Below are 24,518 nucleotides of genomic sequence, written 5' to 3' on the forward strand. Positions count from 1 at the left end.
ATCAGTTCTACCATCCCTGATAAGGGTTCTAACAGGGCATTGTTTAATAGGCACGCATGGTGCTAGAATGGGGGTAACGACCTTCGACTATTGTCGCAGCTGCAGATGTACAGAAGAGGAAGAGAGTGTCCAGCACCTTCTCCGTCATTGTCCAGTGCTAAGTAGGCGTAGGTTGGCCATCCTTGGTAAACCTTTTCTACATGACCTTGCTGAGGTCTCTAGCTATGAAGTCAAGGCTCTATCAAAATATATAAATTCCACGAAGTGGTTTCACCCGCTTTAGGCAAGGTAAGAGTCCTCTTTGGGACCGTATAGGGTATTCAAATGGGCCCATTGGTGGCCAAAGTAGTGAGCTGTTACCAGTGTCCAGCTCAGCCCACGCAACCTAACCTAACCTATACGTCCGGAAAACTTACATTATTTTTGTTGTTTATCCTCATTTTACTTTATTCCGGACTAATTATTTTTTTTTTATTAACCACTCTTTCTCTCTTATTCGTTTTCTCCTGCTCTCAATTAATTTTTCTTCCCTCTCTCAACAAATCATTCCCTCTTTCCATCAATAATCTTTTCCTTTCCTCGTTCTATCAGTTATTATCTCTCTTCCAATTACTTTTGCTCTCCTCTCACAATAAGATAAACATTAATAAAAGTTATATATCATTTTATATTTATTTTATACATCATTAAATAACGCAGTCAGTTTCGAATTCCAATATTTAGTTACAAATAATTATTATCCTTTCACTGTAATTGGAAACAACTTTATACGTAAATAATACATAATTGTATAATAGTAGATGTGGGAGTGAATCATTGAATCGTAGTTCACACAGAATAAGTTAAGTGGCTATTCATAAATATTCTGTTGTTGCTGCTGTTACATTATTACACATGCCTCCCTTTATTTAGATTCTGCCAGGGAAAGTACCATTCTCGATTTGATCATTCCATTTTTCCACCCATGCGTTGGGGCACATCGATGTGAATACCTTCTTGAAATAATTGCATGGCTCATATTTCTCGCCACGAATCCTCCGGCAACGATGAAAATCAATATAGGATTGGTAACAATATTTAGTTTGATTCGTGTTGGGGAAACGTGGATCAAAAGGCGCTGTTTCCAATTTGAACGTCATGGTTTCTTCTTCTTTTTCTTTGCCTTTTTTGGACATGGAAAATGTGGTTATTTTGTTTTAGTTATAGAATAAAAATTAACTGCATTTAGAAGAAAATAGCAAAAATGCCAAAGCCCAGGAGCGAGCATGTGAATGAGCGATCGAACAAAAGAGTCAGACATACAAAAGATAAAAGTTAATGAATATTATTTTTTTTTTGTATTAAAAATTAATATATACGGAAAAGTTTATTAATCTTACGATAAAATAGTAGTGATAGTTTTATTTTGAATCAAATATGAGAAATAAAAAACATAACATTACAATAAGGAGAGATACATAGGCTCATTCCATTTCAAGACACCCGCTCCGCGCAGGACGTGATTTTTGATTTCCATGAAGTTTTAATATATGACCCGGTCTATGAAAAGGTGACTTATGACTGAAAAAAGAAATTGCGAGAAACAGCTGTTAACAACTGTTTCTTTTTTTTTTTTGGATCATAAGTCACCTTTTCATAGACCGGGTCACATATGTTGTTCTTTGGTCGTTTTTTTTTGCCTCAAAACAATTTTTTTCGGATTTATCGGCAATTGAATTCGATAAAATGCAATCGATATTTTATTCACCTATTTTTTCAACTGTCGATAACTTGGCCAAAAATTAACTGATTGTCATAATTTTTTCTTTGAAATGTTCATTATTTCATTTACTTTTATATGAACATACATATATGGAAAAATATTTCACTAAACCTCCAATACCGCCACAAGAGCCTTTGCCAAGTCCTGTTACAAAATCACTGTAATTCTGAAAAATAACAACAAATGAATGTTTTCAATAATAAATGTGATATTTTAATTAATTTTAAGCATTTGGCATTGATCGCCTTGTATGCTGATATGTATTGCATCAAAATATGGTGAAAAAAGAGTTTAATATTCAAAAATTCATATTTCGAAAATAACGAGTTTTGGCTAATAGATATTTACCCAAGTTGAAATATAAACTGTTCACTAGATATAGAAAAAGTTTAAACAAAAAAAATCTTTTTTTAAAATATTAATTTTTGAAAAAAAAAGTCATAAATTTTTACTAACTACAAAAAAAATTATTTTTTTAACTTTATGCTATTATTTACAAATTTAAATAAAATTAAAAGTAATAGCGAACATTTCAAAGAAAAAATCATGAGAATCGGTTAGTTTTGGCAAAGTTATTGACAGTTGAAAAAAATTGGTGAATAAAATATCGATTGCATTTTATCGAATTCAATTGCCGATAAATCCGAAAACAAATTTTTTGAGGCAAAAAAATAAAAAAACACGTGTTTCATTATTTTGACCAAAGAGCAACATATTAAAATTTCATCGAAATCAAAAATCATGTCTTGCGCGGACCCGGTGTCTTGAAATGGAATGAGCCCATGGAATGTGTAGGTATTTCTTTTAAATTGCACAATAAAAAAGGATAAAATTTGTATTATGGGTCTGTGGTAAACGGTAGCAAAATGCCTTTAAATTAAAAATTTTAACCAGACATGAATGTAATTTCACGTTCTTGCAGATTAGAAAAATGTATAGCTAAAGTAAAATCGCATCATAGTACTTTGCTATCGAATTGTTAAAGGTTCATGTCATAATCACGATTATTAGCGGGTAATGACTTTTTCAATGAATTCGGATGTCTTGCTTAGATTACAGTCAACTTATTCTGAATCAGTATCAAATTTTTGCCAATATTTGAGGGCAAAATTCTGCATCCCGATTTCACTCATAAGTATCAAAAATGTGAATGAGTATTTTAGAAGCGAAACCAGGGCCCATATCGTGTGTTACGATCCGTGATCGAAAATAATTTTTTTAACCACAATATTACTGAGATGGTGAATCGGCGTAATCACATGTGTGAGCTAGGGACGATGCGGACTTATAACATCTATAATTTATAATTGTTTTCAAAAAACAGTTCACAGCATTTGTAATGTACCATGTCGGATCGCCAGATGTTACAGCGGCAGTGCAATGTTATACGGGCGTGCATGCTAGTTGGACCTGGTCTAAGCTCTTCGGCTGGGGTGGATACTTGTATAACCTATTCACACTGCATACATACATAAACATAATTTTCATGCACTTGATTTTCTTTTAATATAAAATCCTAATATATAAACAACAGCAAATTACACATCGGACAATAATCCCAGACAACACAAAATACCAGATAAGCGGACGGACGCATGGAAAATTGTTTCCTACGGGGAACGTAAATTGTAGCGAAACAAGACGACAACAGAACGACAAGAATGGAACTGCATCATGGAGACTCAGATGTTATTCAGTCTCCGCTCTCTCCCTTCCCAACCATTCTACGAGAGTACACCATCTCTCCCGTCCCAACCTAATATAAGAATCAGCGCCTGAGGTCACATAGTTTTATACCTCTTACACTTTATTCATTTTAATTAAAATTCATTATCGTTACATAACAAAGTATATTGTTTGCAGTGAGAGGAATCGTTTAATATTCTCTCTCAATGCACTAACACTTAAGCAAAACGAATTCAAACATTTAACGAACTCGAACACATATGTGTAACGAACTTACACATGCAAATTAAATACAGGAAAATTACCGAAGAGCAAGCGAGAATAAAACCGTTTATAACACTTTCGAACAATTTTATTGAAGTATATGTATGGATGTGCAAAATCAATCAGTTCACTTACCAAAAGGAACAAACGACAACAAAAACAAACACGCCAAATATACAGCGATACGACAGAGGCAATGAAAACTCAGCAAAGAGATTTTGTATTTTGCAAAACACACATACACCACAACCAGTCTTATAACCCTTATGTACGTACCTTTATTAACCCTTGATGATCCCACGTTGTTTGCGCAAACAGCAGGTCCTCACTGGAAATTTGGTGGAATTTTGTTATGTATACGCTATATTCCCGCTTTACACCATGACAATTGTGAATATACTTATGTACTTTTTAGGCAAAAATATTCAAGAATTTAAAATAAAAAAAAAAAAAAAAAAAAAAAGACTAAAGAGCCGAACTCGAAATTTGTTTGAGCTTATTCCAAAAAAAATTACGCAAAGGCGTTTTTACATTACGAACATAAAAAAAATTATTTTAGAAAGATTAATTCTTACAGAAATAGATACATGTACATATATGTATCTACGTTGATACTATGTACGTAATTTTATAAAAATGAAGAAATATAGAAATATAAGTATGATGAAATGCCGGAGATTTATGTTGTATGTCTGGTTGTAAATTGGTAGTCAATATAGCTGTAAATAAATACGTGAATAATTTTGGAAATCCGTATTGTAAGTTAGGTATTGCTATGGTTTAAACTGATGCAGATGTGTATAGTTGTAAAGCTAAGTATTCAGCTGAGGTAACTTGTAGATAATCCTATAGAGAAAATAGGTCGCAATTTAGAACTTTGCACAGGGAGTTCCTTATATAGTAATATATAGATATACGTACCAAGAAGGTATTGTACAATGCACGAGTTATTGTGAGGAAAAAGTACATATATGGTAGGTGAAGCCACTAAATTTGGCTGAATTGGAGCACCTTCTTCAGCGAACCACCCTCATAAGGGAGTTGGCCATATTCGGCTGAAAATTACTTAACGCCACTTTATTTGTACTTCCTTTTTGGAATATATATAGCGTTTGTTTGCTTGCAAACAATTTAAAAAATTTTACTTGTGCACTTTAAAAACTTTCCACTTTAGAATATATTATTTATTGAAACTTCTTACACTAAGATGTGTTCTTTGCCACGACTTCGAACAAAATGGACGAGTCTAAGCAAACGTTAATCAGGCGTCACTTTTAAAATTGTATGCAATTCGTTCTTATTTTGCTGTAATGCTCTAAATGTGTTCGCCTTCCATGACATATAACTAATTATATGACAGGAATGCCTTTTATGTACAGTGGAGGTAAAAATTATTAAACCTGCATAGGATTCAAACATAGCACACATCACAAACACAAATTCTAACCTAAAGCTTGTCTACCGTTTGGAATTTGAAAATATGAGTGCTATATATGTAAAAAAAAACTGTAATAGTACGAACTAACCCAACGAACTTCTAGGTTAAGATTTATTCTGTGGTTTCACAGTGGTTGTATATCTTTACAGTGAAATGTTCCGAGTAACTTTCCGTCTTCGCCTTCCAATACATAGTACGCCGTACCTTGTTTACTTCGAACCCGCGCCTTGAGAAACGTAGGAGCTAACTTGCTATTGAAGTTCTTGCTTTGGTTACTCTGTGAGAAGTTTCTACGCAAAACCATCTGACCCTCCTTGAAAGAAATTGGTCTTGCCCGTAAATTGTAAATTCTCTCGTTTGTCTTGTAAGATTTTTGTATATTGGTACGCACGGTATCCCGAATTAATGAAAGGGTATTATGTCTTTGTTCCATACTTTGTACGCGGCCTTCTTCCAACATACCAAGATTACGAAGTAACTCATAATTGTTACCGTGTGTCATCATGTGTTGACCAAAGACAGCAAAATATGGGTTTGTTAATGTCGACTGATGAATGGAATTCCGCAAAGAGCAGTTGATGCTACTCAAGTGCTGGTCCCATTCACGCTGATCACCTTTGATGTAGGCGCGAAGTGCTGCATTTATGGAGCGATTGACGCGCTCCGAACTGTTACTTTGCGGAGAGTACGCAGCGGTACACACATGCTTAATGCCACATTTTGTCAAAAAGGTTTCAAATTCACCAGATTTGAACTGGCTGCCATTATCGCTTACCAGAACTTCCGGTACGCCAAATACGTCAAACACATGTTCCTTAAGAAAGTTGACAATAGGTGTCGTTGTGAACTTTTTCAAGGGGCAAAGGAAAGTAAATTTGGATAATTGGTCAAGAACTATCAAAATCCCTATATTTCCGTTCTTCGACCTCGGAAAAGGGCCGATCAAATCTATAAAAAGTCTTTGGAAAATGCGTTCCGTCGATACAAATTTTCCCATCAGAGGTCTCAGTGTTTTTGTCGGATGCTTTGTAGTCTTACACGTGACACATTTTCCTACGTAATCACGCACAGAGCGCAAAAGCCCTGGCCAAAAGAAAAATCGTCTAACACGCTCAACGGTCTTCGCTATGCCACCATGTGAGCTCGTGGGGTGGTCGTGTGCACTGCGTAAAATATCATCTCTCAAGCTTTCAGGTACAACGAGCTTCCAAGACGACTCTTGCTGTTCTACATCTCCTGTGTAGTATTCCGTACGGTGATATATGAAGTTTTCCCGAACTTCAAAATCAGGGTACTTATCTTTATTTACCAAGATCTTGTTCCGAAGATCTGCGTAGTTCGACTCACTAAAAGCTATGGAAGAAAGGTCAATGATAGGTACATAGTCTGCATTTAAATCGGCTATGTTGACTTCGAACGCTCGCGAAAGAGCATCTGGTACTACATTGTTAGTACCTTTACGGTGTTCAATCCTAAACTTGAACGCTTGCAGCTTGAGAGCCCATCGTGCTAAACGACCGCTTAGATCTGATTGATTCATCAGCCATCGTAAACTCGCATGATCTGTTATTATTTTGAACTTTTGTCCTTCCACGTAAGACCGAAATTTCTTCACAGCTAAAACTGCTGCCAAACATTCTTGCTCAGTGACAGAATAGTTCCGCTGGGCCTTGTTCAATTTTTGAGACATATAAGCGATGGGAACTTCGTCTTCATTCTCATTTAACTGTGCGAGTACTGCTCCTACTCCGTTTTGGCTTGCGTCGCACTGTATAATAAACGGTTTTGTAAAATCAGGGTTAGCTAGAAACGGTGCTGACGTTAGTCGCTGTTTCAGTATGTCAAAAGATTCTTGTGCTTGTACGGTCCAATCAAAGGATTTATTCTTTTTGAGCAGTTCAGTCAGCGGTTGAGTCACGTCTGCAAAGTTTGCTATAAAGCGTCGATACCAGCCTGCCATTCCTAAGAAGCGGCGTAGCTGTCGCACTGATTGAGGTTGTGGAAAATCTACTATAGCCGAAACTTTTGATGGGTCTACTTTAAGTGTTCCATTACCCACAAGGTATCCCAGATATTTTACTTCTTTTAAACAAAATTTACTCTTGCCGACATTTATAGTAAGCCCTGCCTTACGTATCAATAATGCAACTTCTTGTAGTAACTCAACATGCGATGCAAAATCTTCTGAGACTATTAGAAGATCGTCCAAATACACAAATACCCGTTCTTTCAGGTTGTATGGAATTACCTTATCCATCAAGCGACACATCGTTTGAGGAGCGTTGCACAACCCAAACGGCATCACTTTAAATTGATAAAGAGGACGATTGGGAACTGTAAAAGCTGTCATTTCGCGCGACTTGGCCTCTAGTGGAATCTGCCAGAATGCGTCTTTTAGATCCAAGCTAGTAATAAATTCCGCACGAGGTAACCGGCTCAAAATACCGTCTATATGAGGTAATGGATACGCGTCTTTACGTGTTATTTCGTTAACTTTACGACTGTCCAAGCATAATCTAACCTTTCCTGGTTTTCTCACAAGCACTACCGGCGATGACCAAGCACTGCTTGACTCTTCAATTACTCCTAGTTTTAACATGCGCTCAATTTCTACTCCCATCAATTTTTCAATAGCTGGTGAGACAGGAAAATGTCTTTGCTTGATTGGCTTAGCAGTTCCTACGTCTATCTCATGTTCAAGCAATGTAGTCTTACCTAAACCATTCTCCTCGTAGGATGGAAAGCAACTAATGGCCGCATTGAGTTTACGTTGTTGTTCAACTGTCAGATCGTGATGGTTTTCATTAACAGTTGGTAATAAAGTTTCGCTTATTATATGAGGAGCTAGCTGGAACGTTTGCCAAAAATTTACTCCTAAGTATACGTCTTGTGACAAACTGGATATGATATAGAATTCTACGGGTTTTGTATCTTGCTTGTAAGTAGTCATTAACTCAACAACACCTTCTACATTTTGCCTTGTACCGTCTGCGGTTCGTGCAAAAGTTTTCAGTGGTTTAAATGCCAATTCATATTTCTTATTTATTATTTCCTCAGCTAATTTTCCCCCTATACAACTTATTGAAGCCCCCGAGTCTAATAACCCAAGCATGTCGAAGTTCATAATACGAATAGCTGCATACGGTCTAACATCTCCTGGCTTACAAATGATGCTCGATAATAATTGGTTACGTTTAACACCTATCTCTTTCCAAAATTCTTTAGCTCTAACTGCTGAACGCGTATGCTTAAAAATATGTTCGCGCCTAGTTTTATATTCCTTAAGACGTTCATGAAAAGGTTTGATAGGATGTACTCGTGGTAAATCCAATAAATCCTTTGTCACATTTGGTGGTCTTAAAACTTGTACTAATTCTGGCTCTGCGCTTGCAGAGGTTTCGGATGTTTGCGGTTGTCGTTGCAAACATCCCGTAGCGCGTTTCCCGACTTGTTACAATTTGGACAAGTTGGTAAAAAGAATGCTATTAACCCGCACCCATAACAAAACACACGCCGCGGCTTAATGCATTGTTTGTAATTGTGTCCCGCCTCGTCACAATTCCAACACTTCCTATTGGCTAAATCTGATACTGCTGATATTTCATCGGAAGCGTTGTTAACTTCCTCATTAATATCCACGTGTTTGACTTCCGAAATTTGTCTGCCTGGAACTCGAAATTGCTTAAAAGGAACTTTTTGTGCACCTTGCACAGTGTCAAAGAAATTTTCGCGTCTTAGGCAAGCACGACGTAAATCGTTGAGAGATGTAATGTCGAAATGTAATAATTCTAATCGCACATCAGGTTTGAGATTTTGTATTAAAGTTTCCACGAGCTCTCTTTCAGACAACGGAGTGCTTAGTGAATCACACAGACATAATACACCTTCTAGAAATTTTTCAAAAGGCTCATTCGGTTTTTGTTTCCTGTTGCGAATAGTTTCTTTAATGTCAAAATCTGTACGAATATCCCTAAAGTTTCTTTTCAGAGCATCACAGAATGAAAACCATTCAAATACTCCATTAGCGCGATGGTATCGCCAAAACCAATTTTTGGCCTTACCCTCAAACAAAATATGTGCGTTTTGGCAAAGGGCATCAAAGTCGCCACGTAATGATGACGTTGTTAATGCGTTCACCCTATAAATAAATTCGCTAACAGATATGCCCTGAGAAGAACCATCAAAAACTAATTTCCAATTTGAAATTATCTTAGCGATTCCACCTGCTGATAAAAACGTTTCTGCGCTTTGCGATCGAGCAGAACGCGTACGCGTAGCTTCTGTGTAGTAAGGTGTCGGATCAGCAGAAGATTGTCCTACCCTACTATTTTGTAAATTAACAGCTGTCCTGCCCTGACTGGGTAAATCATCGCGAGGTCGTGACTGATTTAGGTTCATCGCTGAAAAATTACCTTCTAAAGAATTTGTTAATAACCTTTCAATGGTATTTTGAATATCGCGTGTTACTAATTCTTGTTGTCGACGCACTACAGTTTCTACTACTTCTTCTATACGGTCAAGATCATTCTGTTGGGTCAGTCTATTTTGGTTCAATCGGTTAATGCGAGAATTACGATTTTGTCGACGCGATATGCTCGAATCCCCTGTGTTATTTACTTCACCATGTTCTAGTGAAGCCGTGTCTGACACTGCTAAACGTCTATGAGTGATTCGTCCCCCCATAGAAATGGGTTCTGATATGGGTTCTAGAGATATATTTTGTCCACCGTGATTGGTCATAAAATTACTATCAATTTGTCTGCGACAAAGTGGACAAGAATTGCTACTATATACCCACCTTGCTATACATTCTCCATGAAATCTGTGCTGACAAGGAGTAATTACCATGTCAGAATCCAACAAAGTTTCATTGCAAATGGTACACAATGAATCTTGTGCATCCTCTACTTCTAAATTTTCATCACTGCGATGAACAGGCATTTTGTTACAATCGCAAAAAAAATTGTTAATCAAACTAAAGATAAAAAAAAATACCGAAGATTCTTCGACAAAGCTCACATTCACCGAAAATTATTTCCTTGTTAAATCTTTGAAGTATTATTGTTACTACAATCCGATTAAATTATGAATATCTTTATTATTTTCGATTTATAAAGTATTTGTTAAAATTTGTAGTTAAAATTATATATAAGTGCTTTTACTGCTAAATATGAATTCTTTCAGCAAAAATTTAATCCAAATAAAAAAATCTCGGTAATTTCTATGTGATCCCACGCTGACTTCCAGTGGCCGCCGTGTTCCCTTCTTCTCGTCTGCTTCGCGAATGAAAATAAAACAATTGTGTGCCAGATCTTTGCTAACTGCTATTATTTGCAAACACTCAACTTATCCAAAGCCGACCATATGTTTACAAAAGTATAACAGTTTGAGGAGATTGAAATTCAGAAGCAATTCAATGGTAGAGTGTAACAAACATATTACTTTAACTCTATTCCAAAAGAAAAGCAAATGAGGTCAATCACCCCAGTGAGAAATTGTTCGTCAAAATATGACTGAATGTGGTTAAGAAAACGGCCTCCGCATTTTAACCTAATTCCAACACTCTGTCACCCCTGACACTGATAAACAGATAAAATTTTATTCGGGTACCCGCGAAAGCGAGGGCCCCTAGTTGGGCGCCATTTTTATGTAATGTACCATGTCGGATCGCCAGATGTTACAGCGGCAGTGCAATGTTATACGGGCGTGCATGCTAGTTGGACCTGGTCTAAGCTCTTCGGCTGGGGTGGATACTTGTATAACCTATTCACACTGCATACATACATAAACATAATTTTCATGCACTTGATTTTCTTTTAATATAAAATCCTAATATATAAACAACAGCAAATTACACATCGGACAATAATCCCAGACAACACAAAATACCAGATAAGCGGACGGACGCATGGAAAATTGTTTCCTACGGGGAACGTAAATTGTAGCGAAACAAGACGACAACAGAACGACAAGAATGGAACTGCATCATGGAGACTCAGATGTTATTCAGTCTCCGCTCTCTCCCTTCCCAACCATTCTACGAGAGTACACCATCTCTCCCGTCCCAACCTAATATAAGAATCAGCGCCTGAGATCACATAGTTTTATACCTCTTACACTTTATTCATTTTAATTAAAATTCATTATCGTTACATAACAAAGTATATTGTTTGCAGTGAGAGGAATCGTTTAATATTCTCTCTCAATGCACTAACACTTAAGCAAAACGAATTCAAACATTTAACGAACTCGAACACATATGTGTAACGAACTTACACATGCAAATTAAATACAGGAAAATTACCGAAGAGCAAGCGAGAATAAAACCGTTTATAACACTTTCGAACAATTTTATTGAAGTATATGTATGGATGTGCAAAATCAATCAGTTCACTTACCAAAAGGAACAAACGACAACAAAAACAAACACGCCAAATATACAGCGATACGACAGAGGCAATGAAAACTCAGCAAAGAGATTTTGTATTTTGCAAAACACACATACACCACAACCAGTCTTATAACCCTTATGTACGTACCTTTATTAACCCTTGATGATCCCACGTTGTTTGCGCAAACAGCAGGTCCTCACTGGAAATTTGGTGGAATTTTGTTATGTATACGCTATATTCCCGCTTTACACCATGACAATTGTGAATATACTTATGTACTTTTTAGGCAAAAATATTCAAGAATTTAAAATAAAAAAAAAAAAAAAAAAAAAAAGACTAAAGAGCCGAACTCGAAATTTGTTTGAGCTTATTCCAAAAAAAATTACGCAAAGGCGTTTTTACATTACGAACATAAAAAAAATTATTTTAGAAAGATTAATTCTTACAGAAATAGATACATGTACATATATGTATCTACGTTGATACTATGTACGTAATTTTATAAAAATGAAGAAATATAGAAATATAAGTATGATGAAATGCCGGAGATTTATGTTGTATGTCTGGTTGTAAATTGGTAGTCAATATAGCTGTAAATAAATACGTGAATAATTTTGGAAATCCGTATTGTAAGTTAGGTATTGCTATGGTTTAAACTGATGCAGATGTGTATAGTTGTAAAGCTAAGTATTCAGCTGAGGTAACTTGTAGATAATCCTATAGAGAAAATAGGTCGCAATTTAGAACTTTGCACAGGGAGTTCCTTATATAGTAATATATAGATATACGTACCAAGAAGGTATTGTACAATGCACGAGTTATTGTGAGGAAAAAGTACATATATGGTAGGTGAAGCCACTAAATTTGGCTGAATTGGAGCACCTTCTTCAGCGAACCACCCTCATAAGGGAGTTGGCCATATTCGGCTGAAAATTACTTAACGCCACTTTATTTGTACTTCCTTTTTGGAATATATATAGCGTTTGTTTGCTTGCAAACAATTTAAAAAATTTTACTTGTGCACTTTAAAAACTTTCCACTTTAGAATATATTATTTATTGAAACTTCTTACACTAAGATGTGTTCTTTGCCACGACTTCGAACAAAATGGACGAGTCTAAGCAAACGTTAATCAGGCGTCACTTTTAAAATTGTATGCAATTCGTTCTTATTTTGCTGTAATGCTCTAAATGTGTTCGCCTTCCATGACATATAACTAATTATATGACAGGAATGCCTTTTATGTACAGTGGAGGTAAAAATTATTAAACCTGCATAGGATTCAAACATAGCACACATCACACATTATATCTATCGATAGAGGGAAAATGGGTTTTGTTTCGTGATCGTAAAAGGCGAGTTCAAAATGAGCGCGCTTCTCATAGTGGTGAGTTAAATTGAGGTGAGACGTTAAATTTTATAATTTTCTTTTTCGAAAATACATTAGTGAATTGGATATTGAAACCTACGCTAACCAATTTCGAAAAAATTCGAAAATTCTAAGTGTCTAAATCCCGATTTTTAGAGACTAAACCAATTCGAAAACAAAAATTTACTAGATTTTGTTACTTTATTTTCGCCTTAGAAATATGTACTGCGAATTCGAAACTTGGTTTGCGAATAGTTTACAATCAGTTATATTGCACTTGTGGTCGGCAACTAAAGTATGGCCGAATTAAAAATATTAATGCGTTATTGTTTAAGCGGAAGATATCATTTGTTTAATAATTTTAAAGCAATTTTCAACGTTAATTTGTTGAATATTTGGGAAAAAGCCTTGGAAGAAGTTTATAAAGTTTAATCGAAACAGCTGTCGCCTTGTCAGCCCTGATTTTTCGTTTTTTCCAAAATATTCTAAAAATTATTTTTCCTTTTTGAAATTTGGTATTCCTGGAAATATTCTACAGTCCAACGCTCAGTTTCAATTTTTACCTTTTTCGCATTCCAAACATTTCTTTCGTCAAACAGTTTAATTTTCTTAACATCTAAGTAAATTTGCATCGAATAATGACATTTTATGCACATTTTAAATTTTTGATTGAATTCACTACTTTTTTCATGTTTAAAGTTTTGAAAATTTGAAGTTTCCGAAAATTATGGAAATTAGAGTTAAAAATTCCAAAACACATTTACTCGTTCCCAAGTTTTACCTGTCGAAATTTCAAATTATAAAAAATACAAATTTCACAAGTTGTGTATTTCCGAATTTGAAATTCTATTTTTTAGCATGAAATGCTGTAAAATCAAAAGTTTGAATCGAATTTTTCTTATTTTTGCATTTCGTAAAGTGAATGTAGAATTCTTGAATAAATTTCAGTAGATTATTGAGATTTACAAATGTAACAAATGTAAAAACTATTTTCGAATGAAGTAGTTAAAAAATGTATTTCATTCGATTCTTCTTATTCTGGAAGAAACCCGCAGATTATTGTAGATTTATTACATAAGTTGTTTAAAATTCACGGCCACAAGACGCAGAAGTAGTTTAAATCTTCAATGGTTAAAAAAACTTATAAAATCAAAACCGATTTAAACAACGAAAATAATTTAATTCGGAGCTTGAATATTTTTTTAACCTGTATCGAAACAATTTTTAACATTCGGACGCTAACTTTCGGAAAAAAATATTATTCCTATAAACTTTCAGCTGTTTTAACAAATGCTCTTCGCTGCCCAAATAACATGCCAAATATTGACCTTGGCAAATATGGGCCTACTTAAAAAAAAGTTTTTCCACTTTATTAAACTAGATTTAATTTTTATTAGAAGAGGAAATTTATTTTTTATTTTATTTTTTTTTTTTTCAAATTAGGTGAAAAAGTGGTTTTTGCCAGTGATCATGATGCTTTTACGTTGTTGTACGTATGAATGAATGTATTGTGTATGTTTGTTTACATACGTTTGGAAGCGTTTTGTAAAAATCTATTAGTCAAGTCAATTAACAATAATTGAGATATTTTATGTATAACAAAAGAAATTGAATAACTTTCTTTAAATTCTGCCAGGAAATATACCAGCTTCTCTTTGTTTATCCCACTTTTCCACCCACGCATTGGGACACATTGTTTTGAAAACTTTTTGAAAATATGCGCACGATTCAGCACCTTCACCACGACTCTTCTGGCAACGATGGAACTCAACATATGAAAACCAGCAATGTTTTGTTACATTCGAATTCGGAAAACGCGGATCCATTGGTACTGTTTCCAACTTATACTCAGGTTTAGGGGGCTTTTGCTCTTTTTTTGACATCTTCAATTTCTAATATGCTTCGAGCAATTCAATTGATGATGCAATTGAGTAATTTCGTATGTAGGGATTAATGATTCAAATGATGAAGGATGGATGATGTTAGTTGAGGATGAATGAAAAATTTAAACGACACTAAATGTTAAAAATGCAATAAGATAATACATATTCTATGAAAGTTAGTGTGAATATTTAAACATATAAGTTAAATTATACAATATATTGCGTAATCCTTGAAAGTAGTACATAAATGGCTATCAGTATCAGCAAATGCAAAATCCTGTCTTCCATGCATATATAAATATACACGTTTGCCAGCATTACATATTTATAGCCCTTTATTAACAACTTTCTACTTCTTCAATACGATATCTTCTGCCTACTTAGCGAAATATCTAGTAACTTAAAGCTACATATATATGTAGATATTAAAATTAAAAAATATTCAGGATATCATATTCGTAGAAATGGAATTGATTTTTAATTCAATTGTAAACTAAAACTTCTTATAATACAAAAATAGTATGTATACGCTCCTGCAACTAAGTTTGGGGAAACTCGAAGCATTGCTTATTCATTTGTTAAAGATGATCGTATTAGATATAAAATAAGTTGCATGATTTTCATTCCCATTAATGTCATCGTGTACAATTAAGCTCATTTAACCAACGGCCGATTGCCAGTATCCGATTCGCAAGCATGATTCTTATATTTATTAACTTCTGCTAAATATAATGCCCAGAAATCTTTTGGATCTTCACTTTGTTCAGATAGCGCTTTTGGTTTGGCCACCATACCAGTCTTGAGTATCTTGCCACCACGACGTCGTCCCACTATGGGTGGTGGTGGTGCAGATTTACCAGTAGCTGTGGCAGATATATATGCTGCTGCCGTTGAGGTAGAGGCAACCGCGGTAGGTGCTGCTGTTGTTGCCATAATAGGTGTGCTTGCTGCCGTTGAGTGTTGTTGTGCTTGCATTTTTTTGAAAAGCTCCAAAAATGAACCATCATTAGCGAATACTGGATGTGAAGCCTCAGGTTTCTTTGGTGGATAAACTTTGCCTTCTCTAGCAAGTGCCTGACGCAATTTCTCTTCCATTTCACGATGTATACGTTCTTTATCAATCGGTTCATCTGTATCAAGATTATAATATGCGCCGATTGGTTCTCTTTTCGGTAGCGGTAAATTCTGTAAATCAGTATTATCATCTGTTTTGGTATTTGCTTCTGTTTCTTCTTGTTTCTCCTCGCTTGTTTGCATTGATCCTGGTGCTGAATGTGTTGGTAAAGCTTTTGGTTTGTTTTCTTCTTCATTGAAATTTTCTCTATGATTATCATCTCGCAACTTTCGCATTAGCCTGTCTGTACTCCGTGAACGTGTAGCTCTTTTGCTTCTACGATATGAATGCGTCCTAGAACGACTGCGGCTACGACTACGACTGCGTGAATCTCTATATCTTCGACTAGTATTGTAACGATCACGTCGACTTGAGCTTCTACTGCGACTGCGTGAGCGCGAACGTCTACCTACATGACGCCTACGATATTCTAATGGCGACCGACCACGACTGCGACTACGTGTTCGACTATCGTCACGGCGATAGCGACGTTGCCGTGAACGACTCCTCGATCGACTCAATCGTCTACGTTCAATTCGACGTGGTTCATGATCCTGATATCCAATATCGCGTCTATATCGCTGATTCATTGAAGACATTTTTGTTTGTATATGATATTTGTATCAGTTTTTCTGCTGTTGACTCGGTTGTTAGGAGAGTAGGTGATCTGTAAATCAAACTGTAGCCCTTTTAATAAAAATATGTCTAAATTGCGCTTAGTTCTGCTTTTTTATACTTTTAGTAATGAAGCAATCTTAAGTCGCTAATGTATGCTATTATTTAGTAATTTTTTCTTACATACAAAAATACATTTTCTTTATGGAAACTAAAATTTCGTAAAAAATGTATTTCTTTGATTTCAAAAATTTTTAGTATATAGGTGTGGTCCATGTAGTGCCTTTTCAATCACATTTTGTTTTGATCAAGGCTAACTAATTCCCCAAGTCAATGGTGGGTACTCCGAACATTGCTTTTAATGAATTCTAAGATGGAACCTGCCGCTAGTGGTCTTGGTGGAGAACACATTTTTTGGCCGGATGACAGACAGTGTTTCCTTAGATCCACCTACAGAACTACAGATGTATTTTTAACTCAAAGTTAGTTTCTCACGAGGAGCTAAGTTCTTATATATTAAAGATATACAATGCATTTCTTCAGTTTCTTAGTAGTTTTACTTTTGCATAATTTTTTTTTTGAGTCATAAGCTACCTTTTCATAGGCCGGGTCACATATATTAAAATTAACTCTGAGAAAAAATATTAACTTTGCATTCTGCAATAAAATCTGGCAAATAACATAAATATCTCGATAAAGAAAACGTATGGTATAATACAAATAGTCAAAGAACTTAAATATCTCTATAAAAAAATGTATGAGATAATTCAAATACTAGAAAATCCCAAAATTAAGTATTGAACAATGTGCACTCTGTAGCAGTACGTTTATGGTAAAGGCCTATTCAGATACTAGACCTAGGCCAGATTGTGGCAAATTGCGTTGTTTAAAATAAATAAGTAAGGACTTTCCATAATCGGACATAATATGTGCAACATAAATTCTACGTTTTAATGTTCTGATTAAGTATCTCAAAATCTTTTAGAATTGATATTTTTTAAGCCTTTCTTACAAACACTTGAACTAATTTATCACAAAGAAAAAATATATATGTTCATGTTGTTGTTGTTGTAGCAGTGCACTGAAATGACAGTCCTTGATCGGGAAAAATCCCGAGTCGCTCCGGTGCATAGAACCGACTGCCTTGGGAAGCGATATATAATATAAGCGATACATATAATCAGTCTTATGTTGTTGTTGTTGTAGCAGTGCTTCGCCCCATCCAATAGGTACGAGCAATCACAAATTGTCATCAATGTCCTCTAACGGGAGTCAAAGGAAACTTGCAGTTTCAACAGGGGTGGACCATAATGAGAGGGGTGTTAGAGGCGTTGGTTCCACATTACAATTAAAGAGATGGTTGGTGTCATTTGGGGAACATTGCAAGCAGGGTATACATTTTGTATGTCGGGGTTGATTCTGGATAGATAAGAGTTTAACCTGTTACAGTATCTAGATCGAAGTTCAGCTAGAGTGACTCGCGTTTCCCTGGGGTGTGCGTTCCTCTTCCGCTAGTTTTGGGTACTGTTCTTTGAGACCTGGATTCACCGGGCAATTGCTGGCATAAAGGTCCGACCCCTGTTTGTGGGGTTCGCTGAGGACCTGCTTGTGTTTTTTGGCTTCATACGGCTGAGTTCTCAGGTGCCGTATTTCCTCATAATGCTTACGGAGATGACTCCTTAAGACCATGGGCGGTGTTGGCTCATCAATCAGATGTCTGTTGGGATGCCCAGGTTTATGGGTATTCAACAACAACTGTTTGGTTAGCATCTCATTTCTCTCCCTGATGGGGAGTATTCTCACCTCATTATGTATGTGGTGTTCTGAGTACATAAGAAGACAGCCCGTGGCGGTTCTGAGAGTAGTATTTTGGCAGACCTGTAGCTTCTTCCAGTGAGTGGTCTTTAGGCTTGCCGACCATATCGGGGACACGTAGCATGCAATCTTATCGTATTAAGAGGTATAAAGTTCACTAAGAAAAGATTGTGAGTAATACTTGGATTGTTCTGGATAACATGTATAATTTGATGTAGATCCTTCCACTTGCCTTTCATATTATTCCGAACAGGGCGAGTGCTGATAGGCATATTCCAAGAATATTATTAATAACTGGAATGTATAATTACCAAGTGATACAAGTAAAGCACCATATGGACCACCCTAAATCTATAATTAGCGATATTTCCATTTCATTTTTTTAATTAAATAATAAAAGACAAATTAATCAAACATGATAATTCAAAATAAAGGACATTACATGTTCACTCTTACTGTATCAATCCGCTTTTGTGTGATGTAAAGGATCAAAGCTTTAACTACCGTGATTGGTTGACAATGCTTCGTCCCAGTTTATTTTTCCGGTCGTCTTATGTTGCAAGTTGGTACTGTAGTAGGTACAAATGTTGACGTTGCTGCGCTGATATTACTTTTGTTGATATCGAGCGCTTTTTGGATTTTGGCTCAGGATCTGTTAAGTTTGTGCTCTAATCAGGAAAACGATTTTTATAAATTCCTGTGTAAAAAATGAACTTGAACGCATGAATACTTCGTGTTTTCCCAAACTGCATGTCATTACATTATTTGTCATCAAATATATACTTAAATATTTGGTTTCTGTATTTCTATACACCTCTAATATTGTTTTATAACCGGGTTGTACACAATTATAACTTATTTAGATAATAAAAAAAAATAAATGTTATGTAATTTCTATTGAACCCCCAGAAAATATAGCAACTTTATAAGCAATCGAGAACGTCCAGACAAATGTGAATTTTCCATCAATTCCATTTCTTTTTCCCAACTTTAGCAAGACGTATACAAAACATTAAATATTAAGCACCTTTTCTCTTTAATTTCCATACCTTTAGATATCTGCAAGAGCTTTAAAGAGTCTTTAATAAAGACTTAATATTTTTTTAAGCTATTACCAAATGTTACGACCCAATGTGTCTGGTTGAGATTTTTCGTCTAAAATCAATATGGCGATTGACGTTCGTTTAGACACGAAGCTGAATACGCTGAATGGCTGATAAATGCAGGGTTGCTATGAAAAAAAGGTTCACCACATCCATCCAGTGATACCATCTTTTCGAGAGAAGAAAACCCACGAAATAGGATTCATTTACCCTTGTTTCCCTTATTCGAGAGAGAAAACCCTCACTTTTACCAAAGAGGATAGATATACAAGAGGGCGCACTGTAGAGTTTCTATATGGCGCTGAAACAAGTTGGTGTTCCTCTAGAAAAACCAGATTAGGTGTTCACCATGCGTTTTGTTATTCTGTCCGCAACAGCCTGGGCTGTCATTTTTATTTCTTTCTTGTTTTGTTCGTGCGCGCGGCCATTTTTGACACTTTTGTTTGTTTAAATTTTCATTTGCAGTTTTTGTGGTTATCCAAAGAAAACAAGTGTTCATTGTTTACTATATAGTTTGGCAGCTTAATTCGAGGTTATGTTGCGAATAGAGTGGAAGGCACTCGCAGGCCGTGAAAATAGGCACTCGAATGGAGTGGAATGAAGAACAGTAGGAAGACCAGAGTTGCATTGGATCAATCATTGTATCAATATTAAAGATAAATTTAGAAAATATAAATAAATACTTGAGTATAAGCAAACATTTTCTTTCAATTACTGCAATTAAGGTGTCCTAGATGCTATATATTCCAAAATTATAACATTTTATGTCTTAACTTCAATTTCCCTAAGATTTCCGTAATATGGCCATTAGTGACGTTTGTGTGTGTGTGCAAATTTTGAGCGATCAGCTGTTAGTTGCGCTACTTGGTAAAGTTTACAATGCAAGTGTTTTTCTAACTGATCGGTTAATCGTGATTTTGTGCTGTTGTGACTAATAAAACTTTACAAATTGAATTTTAAAATGCAAAAGAAAATTGTTAAGTGATGGTGCAAATGTAAATCTGTGTAATAAAGATTGGATAAATGTGCAGAAGAGAAAATAGGTAGGTACCGTGGTATGTGTATAAATATACATAGCTACATATATATGCAAGTGCTACAATGTCGACGGAGTTTGTCTTCCATTTAAATAAAATCTAAGAAAGTCAATAGAAAAATGTAGAAAAAAAGTTTTAAAGTGATAACATACATTTGAATGTGTATTACAATTGGTTAAAGTGTGATAAGTGAGAATATGTAGGTAGTGAGGCAAGCGTATAAATATATATATGTACGTATGTATATATGAAAGTGTTGAAATGCCGACGGCTTTTGTGCATTCAAGTGGCCCAAAGGAAAGCTTGCCTTAATTTTTGAAAAGTAATTAAAATCTTACAAAATCATTGTACATAATATGTATAGATAGTATGTGTTCAAATAAATCCATACATATATATATATATAAGTGTGCAATACTTTGTGTTCATCTTTACTCCCTCATCTTATGGTCAAAAGTGCGTCAGAAGAGCAGAAGAATTGTTAAGTGTTCAACCTTATTTAAAGGAAAACTATAACTTTTTTAATACAAACTATGTACTAGCATTAACATTGTGTGGTACCTATATGTTTAAACAAAAATATTCCTTCACGGCGTGCCCACCCATCTCTCTCCCCCACAGTGACTACTGCCACAATTGCAATTCATGACTCTGTAATGAAATCGCAACGGTTTAACCGAAAAGATCGCAGAGGTAACCGATTACATGAATAAAAATAGTATATATTATAGCCTCAATTCAAAATACAAAGCTAGCATCTAGATCGGACCTCCGAGACTCTAATGGCTAAACATCCATAGGAAAGATCGTGTCTGTGTGTTTTCACTCTGTTCTCGAAATCAAAAAAGAAACATTGGCGTAGTAAGGGGGGCCCGTCAAAAAAAATATTTCTTCCCGGGCGCAAGAAAACTTCACACTCGGCCAATTCGGCCCAATCACTTATTTGGGAATCTACAAGTAGCGCAGAAGGAGAGTTTGACCAAAGCCACTGGCTGTCCAAGTGTTTAAGGTCGTCGCGGCCTGAGTTTCAGTAAAGAGTAAAAGATCAAAGGTCACCTGAAAACTTAAAGGAATGTTCATATATCCACGATTTGTACTGAAAGCCCAATAATTTTGTTGAGCAAGTCCAGGACTTGACCATCTCTCCACGAGTTTGCGTGTACTCTCCCCTATCCATAAGAAATACGAGTCCTAAACTGCACCAATTACTACTGCATCAGCCTGCTCAATATCACCAAATGCTTCGGTGGCTAGGTCATGTTGTGCGAATGGACGAAGGCAGAAGAGAGGAAGGAGGGGATCTCCACTGAGTTGGCAGAGTCAGGTGGATAAGGACTAGATCTCCCTTGGTACTCCAAAGTGAATATTTTTGAATATGGTGTTTCATAACATTTTTAAAAATCGACAAAAGCGTTTACCGATTCTGTGTGGATTTGGTCTAGGGCCTTCTAATACTTGCCTGCATCAAGCGGCTGTGTTGGCAGGTGCCAGATAGTGCTTATTGATGCAGGTTTCTTATTATTTTTATTTAACTTTGTATTTTAGTTACTTTGAACTTTGTAATTTTAAATATTGATTTTAAATTTTCAAAAGTTTTGATTATTGTGAAAAATGAAAAATAAATAGACGCATATATTTAGGCGTATTGAAAAATATATATGTACTTATGTACATATGTACTTTAGTAAATTGTGTTGAGATGTTGATTATCATAGATTCTTGTCAACATGGCAAATCTTTTTCTAATTGGGGAATAAAATATTATTCTCCAACTATGCGTCTGCTGACCCCTTTGGGCGGCCACTTGGCTTATCCTACATTTATCTTCTTCGTTCCTCGGGCAGTGTCATAGGATGATCCTGTGAGGCTAATAACAAAATGCTGAACAAATATCCCACACTTATCTTTTGTTCGTTCCTCGGGCAGTGTCATAGGATGATCCTGTGAGGCTAATAACAAAATGCTGAACAAATATCCTACACTTATCTTTTGTTCGTTCCTCGGGCAGTGTCATAGGATGATCCTGTGAGGCTAATAACAAAATGCTGAACAAATATCCTACACTTATCTTTTGTTCGTTCCTCGGGCAGTGTCATAGGATGATCCTGTGAGGCTTATAACACAATGCTGAACAAACAGTTCATGGTTAATTTTTACAAACCTGGATAACCTCGCAAACAATTGCATGATCTTTCCCGCCTCCAAGAGGGTAGGGGAACATCTCAATTGTGGAGATTTAAACTACGTTTTTATTTATAAAAACTTTAAACTATATTCTTCAATACGCCTAAATGTATGCGTCTATTTATTTTTCATTTTTCACAATAATCAAAACTTTTGAAAATTTAAAAATCAATATTGAAAATTACAAAGTTCAAAGTAACTAAAATACAAAGTTAAATAAAAACAAGTAAAAACGGGACTGTCTTCGGCTGTGCCGAAGACTTCATACCTTTCATGAATGGGGCTGAACAATAATCTTATCCCGCTCGTAATCTCCGAATAAACGGATGTATAAGATAAGAAATATATAGTGAACATATCTACATACCTTAACGATTTTTAAGATAAATATAAAATAAAAAAAAGGTAGGTACTTTGTGTGAGGATGTAAAGTTTCATGTTTTTTGTGGTCTGCGTGTAAAAACTATGACTACGAATCACGTATTTCAAAAATATATGACGTAAACGTAACTATTTGATGAAATTTGATGAATTTTGAAGCTTCTAGCCGTAAAAAGGGGGCAAAAATTAGAGTTTATATGGGGTATCTAATATATATACCACCGATCTCTATGATTTTTTCAGACAATATATGCTATATACGTAAGCATATGGTGAAATTTGAAGCGTCTAGCTGTTAAAAAGGGGCAGAAATTGCGCACAGTTTCTTATCTGAACAATCGGTTGTATGAGATATATACTATATATACCACCGATCTCAATGATTTTTTCAGACAACAATATATGCTATACACGTAAGCATTTGGTGAAATTTGAAGCTTCTAGCTGTTAAAATGGGGAAGAAATTGCGCAAAGTTTCTTATCTGAACAATCGGTTGTATGAGATATATACTATATATACCACCGGTATCTATGATTTTCTCAGACAACAATATATGCTATACACGTAAGCATTTGGTGAAATTTGAACATATCTAAACGATTTTTAAGATAAATATAAAATAAAAACAAGTAAAAACGGGACTGTCTTCGGCTGTGCCGAAGACTTCATACCTTTCATGAATGGGGCTGAACAATAATCTTATCCCGCTCGTAATCTCCGAATAATCGGATGTATAAGATCAGAAGTATATAGTGAACAGATCTGCATACCTTAACGATTTTTAAGATAAATATAAAATAAAAAACAGGTAGGTACTTTGTGTGAGGATGCAAAGTTTCAGGTTTTTTGTGGTCTGCGTGTAAAAACTATGACTACGAATCACGTATTTCAACAATATATGACGTAAACGTAACTATTTGATGAATTTTGAAGCTTCTAGCCGTAAAAAGGGGACAAAAATTAGAGTTTATATGGGGTATATAATATATATACCACCGATGTCTATGATTTTTTCAGACAACAATATATGCTATATACGTAAGCATATGGTGAAATTTGAAGCGTCTAGCTGTTAAAAAGGGGCAGAAATTGCGCACAGTTTCTTATCTGAACAATCGGTTGTATGAGATATATACTATATATACCACCGATCTCAATGATTTTCTCAGACAACAATATATGCTATACACGTAAGCATTTGGTGAAATTTGAAGCTTCTAGCTGTTAAAATGGGGAAGAAATTGCGCAAAGTTTCTTATCTGAACAATCGGTTGTATGAGATATATACTATATATACCACCAGTATCTATGATTTTCTCAGACAACAATATATGCTATACACGTAACATTTGGTGAAATTTGAACATATCTAAACGATTTTTAAGATAAATATAAAATAAAAAACAGGTAGGTACTTTGTGTGAGGATGCAAAGTTTCAGGTTTTTTGTGGTCTGCGTGTAAAAACTATGACTA

At 35.4% G+C, this 24,518-nt stretch overlaps 3 protein-coding genes across 11 annotated transcripts; all 3 read right to left on the reverse strand.

Moving 5' to 3' along the window:
• Positions 1-647: 647 nt before the first annotated feature.
• LOC137251107 (cytochrome c oxidase subunit 6B2-like) lies at positions 648-19,490 on the reverse strand. Of its 3 annotated transcripts, none has more exons than XM_067785159.1 (2): positions 19,366-19,490; positions 648-1,218 (listed from the first exon to the last, which is right to left on the reverse strand). In XM_067785159.1, exon 2 carries the CDS (start codon positions 1,173-1,175, stop codon positions 909-911), a length of 267 nt encoding a protein of 88 aa, XP_067641260.1. In that variant the 5' UTR covers positions 1,176-1,218; positions 19,366-19,490; the 3' UTR covers positions 648-908. The 3 variants fall into 3 exon arrangements, with proteins under 3 accessions (XP_067641260.1, XP_067641261.1, XP_067641262.1); XM_067785160.1 differs by lacking the exon at positions 19,366-19,490 and adding an exon at positions 1,874-1,896 and having other exon boundaries at positions 648-1,162; XM_067785161.1 differs by lacking the exon at positions 19,366-19,490 and adding an exon at positions 1,748-1,769 and having other exon boundaries at positions 648-1,162.
• LOC137251108 (uncharacterized) lies at positions 14,294-14,966 on the reverse strand. The gene has a single exon (XM_067785162.1). It carries the CDS (start codon positions 14,792-14,794, stop codon positions 14,534-14,536), a length of 261 nt encoding a protein of 86 aa, XP_067641263.1. The 5' UTR covers positions 14,795-14,966; the 3' UTR covers positions 14,294-14,533.
• On the reverse strand, positions 15,112-19,510 carry LOC137251106 (CLK4-associating serine/arginine rich protein). Of its 7 annotated transcripts, none has more exons than XM_067785157.1 (4): positions 19,388-19,510; positions 18,795-19,035; positions 18,571-18,689; positions 15,112-16,575 (listed from the first exon to the last, which is right to left on the reverse strand). In XM_067785157.1, exon 4 carries the CDS (start codon positions 16,505-16,507, stop codon positions 15,449-15,451), a length of 1,059 nt encoding a protein of 352 aa, XP_067641258.1. In that variant the 5' UTR covers positions 16,508-16,575; positions 18,571-18,689; positions 18,795-19,035; positions 19,388-19,510; the 3' UTR covers positions 15,112-15,448. The 7 variants fall into 7 exon arrangements, with proteins under 7 accessions (XP_067641258.1, XP_067641256.1, XP_067641255.1 ...); XM_067785155.1 differs by having other exon boundaries at positions 15,112-16,587; XM_067785154.1 differs by lacking the exon at positions 18,571-18,689.
• Positions 19,511-24,518: the final 5,008 nt, after the last annotated feature.

This window comes from Eurosta solidaginis, chromosome 4, assembly GCF_040869045.1.
Source record: "Eurosta solidaginis isolate ZX-2024a chromosome 4, ASM4086904v1, whole genome shotgun sequence".
NCBI lineage: Eukaryota > Metazoa > Arthropoda > Insecta > Diptera > Tephritidae > Eurosta > Eurosta solidaginis.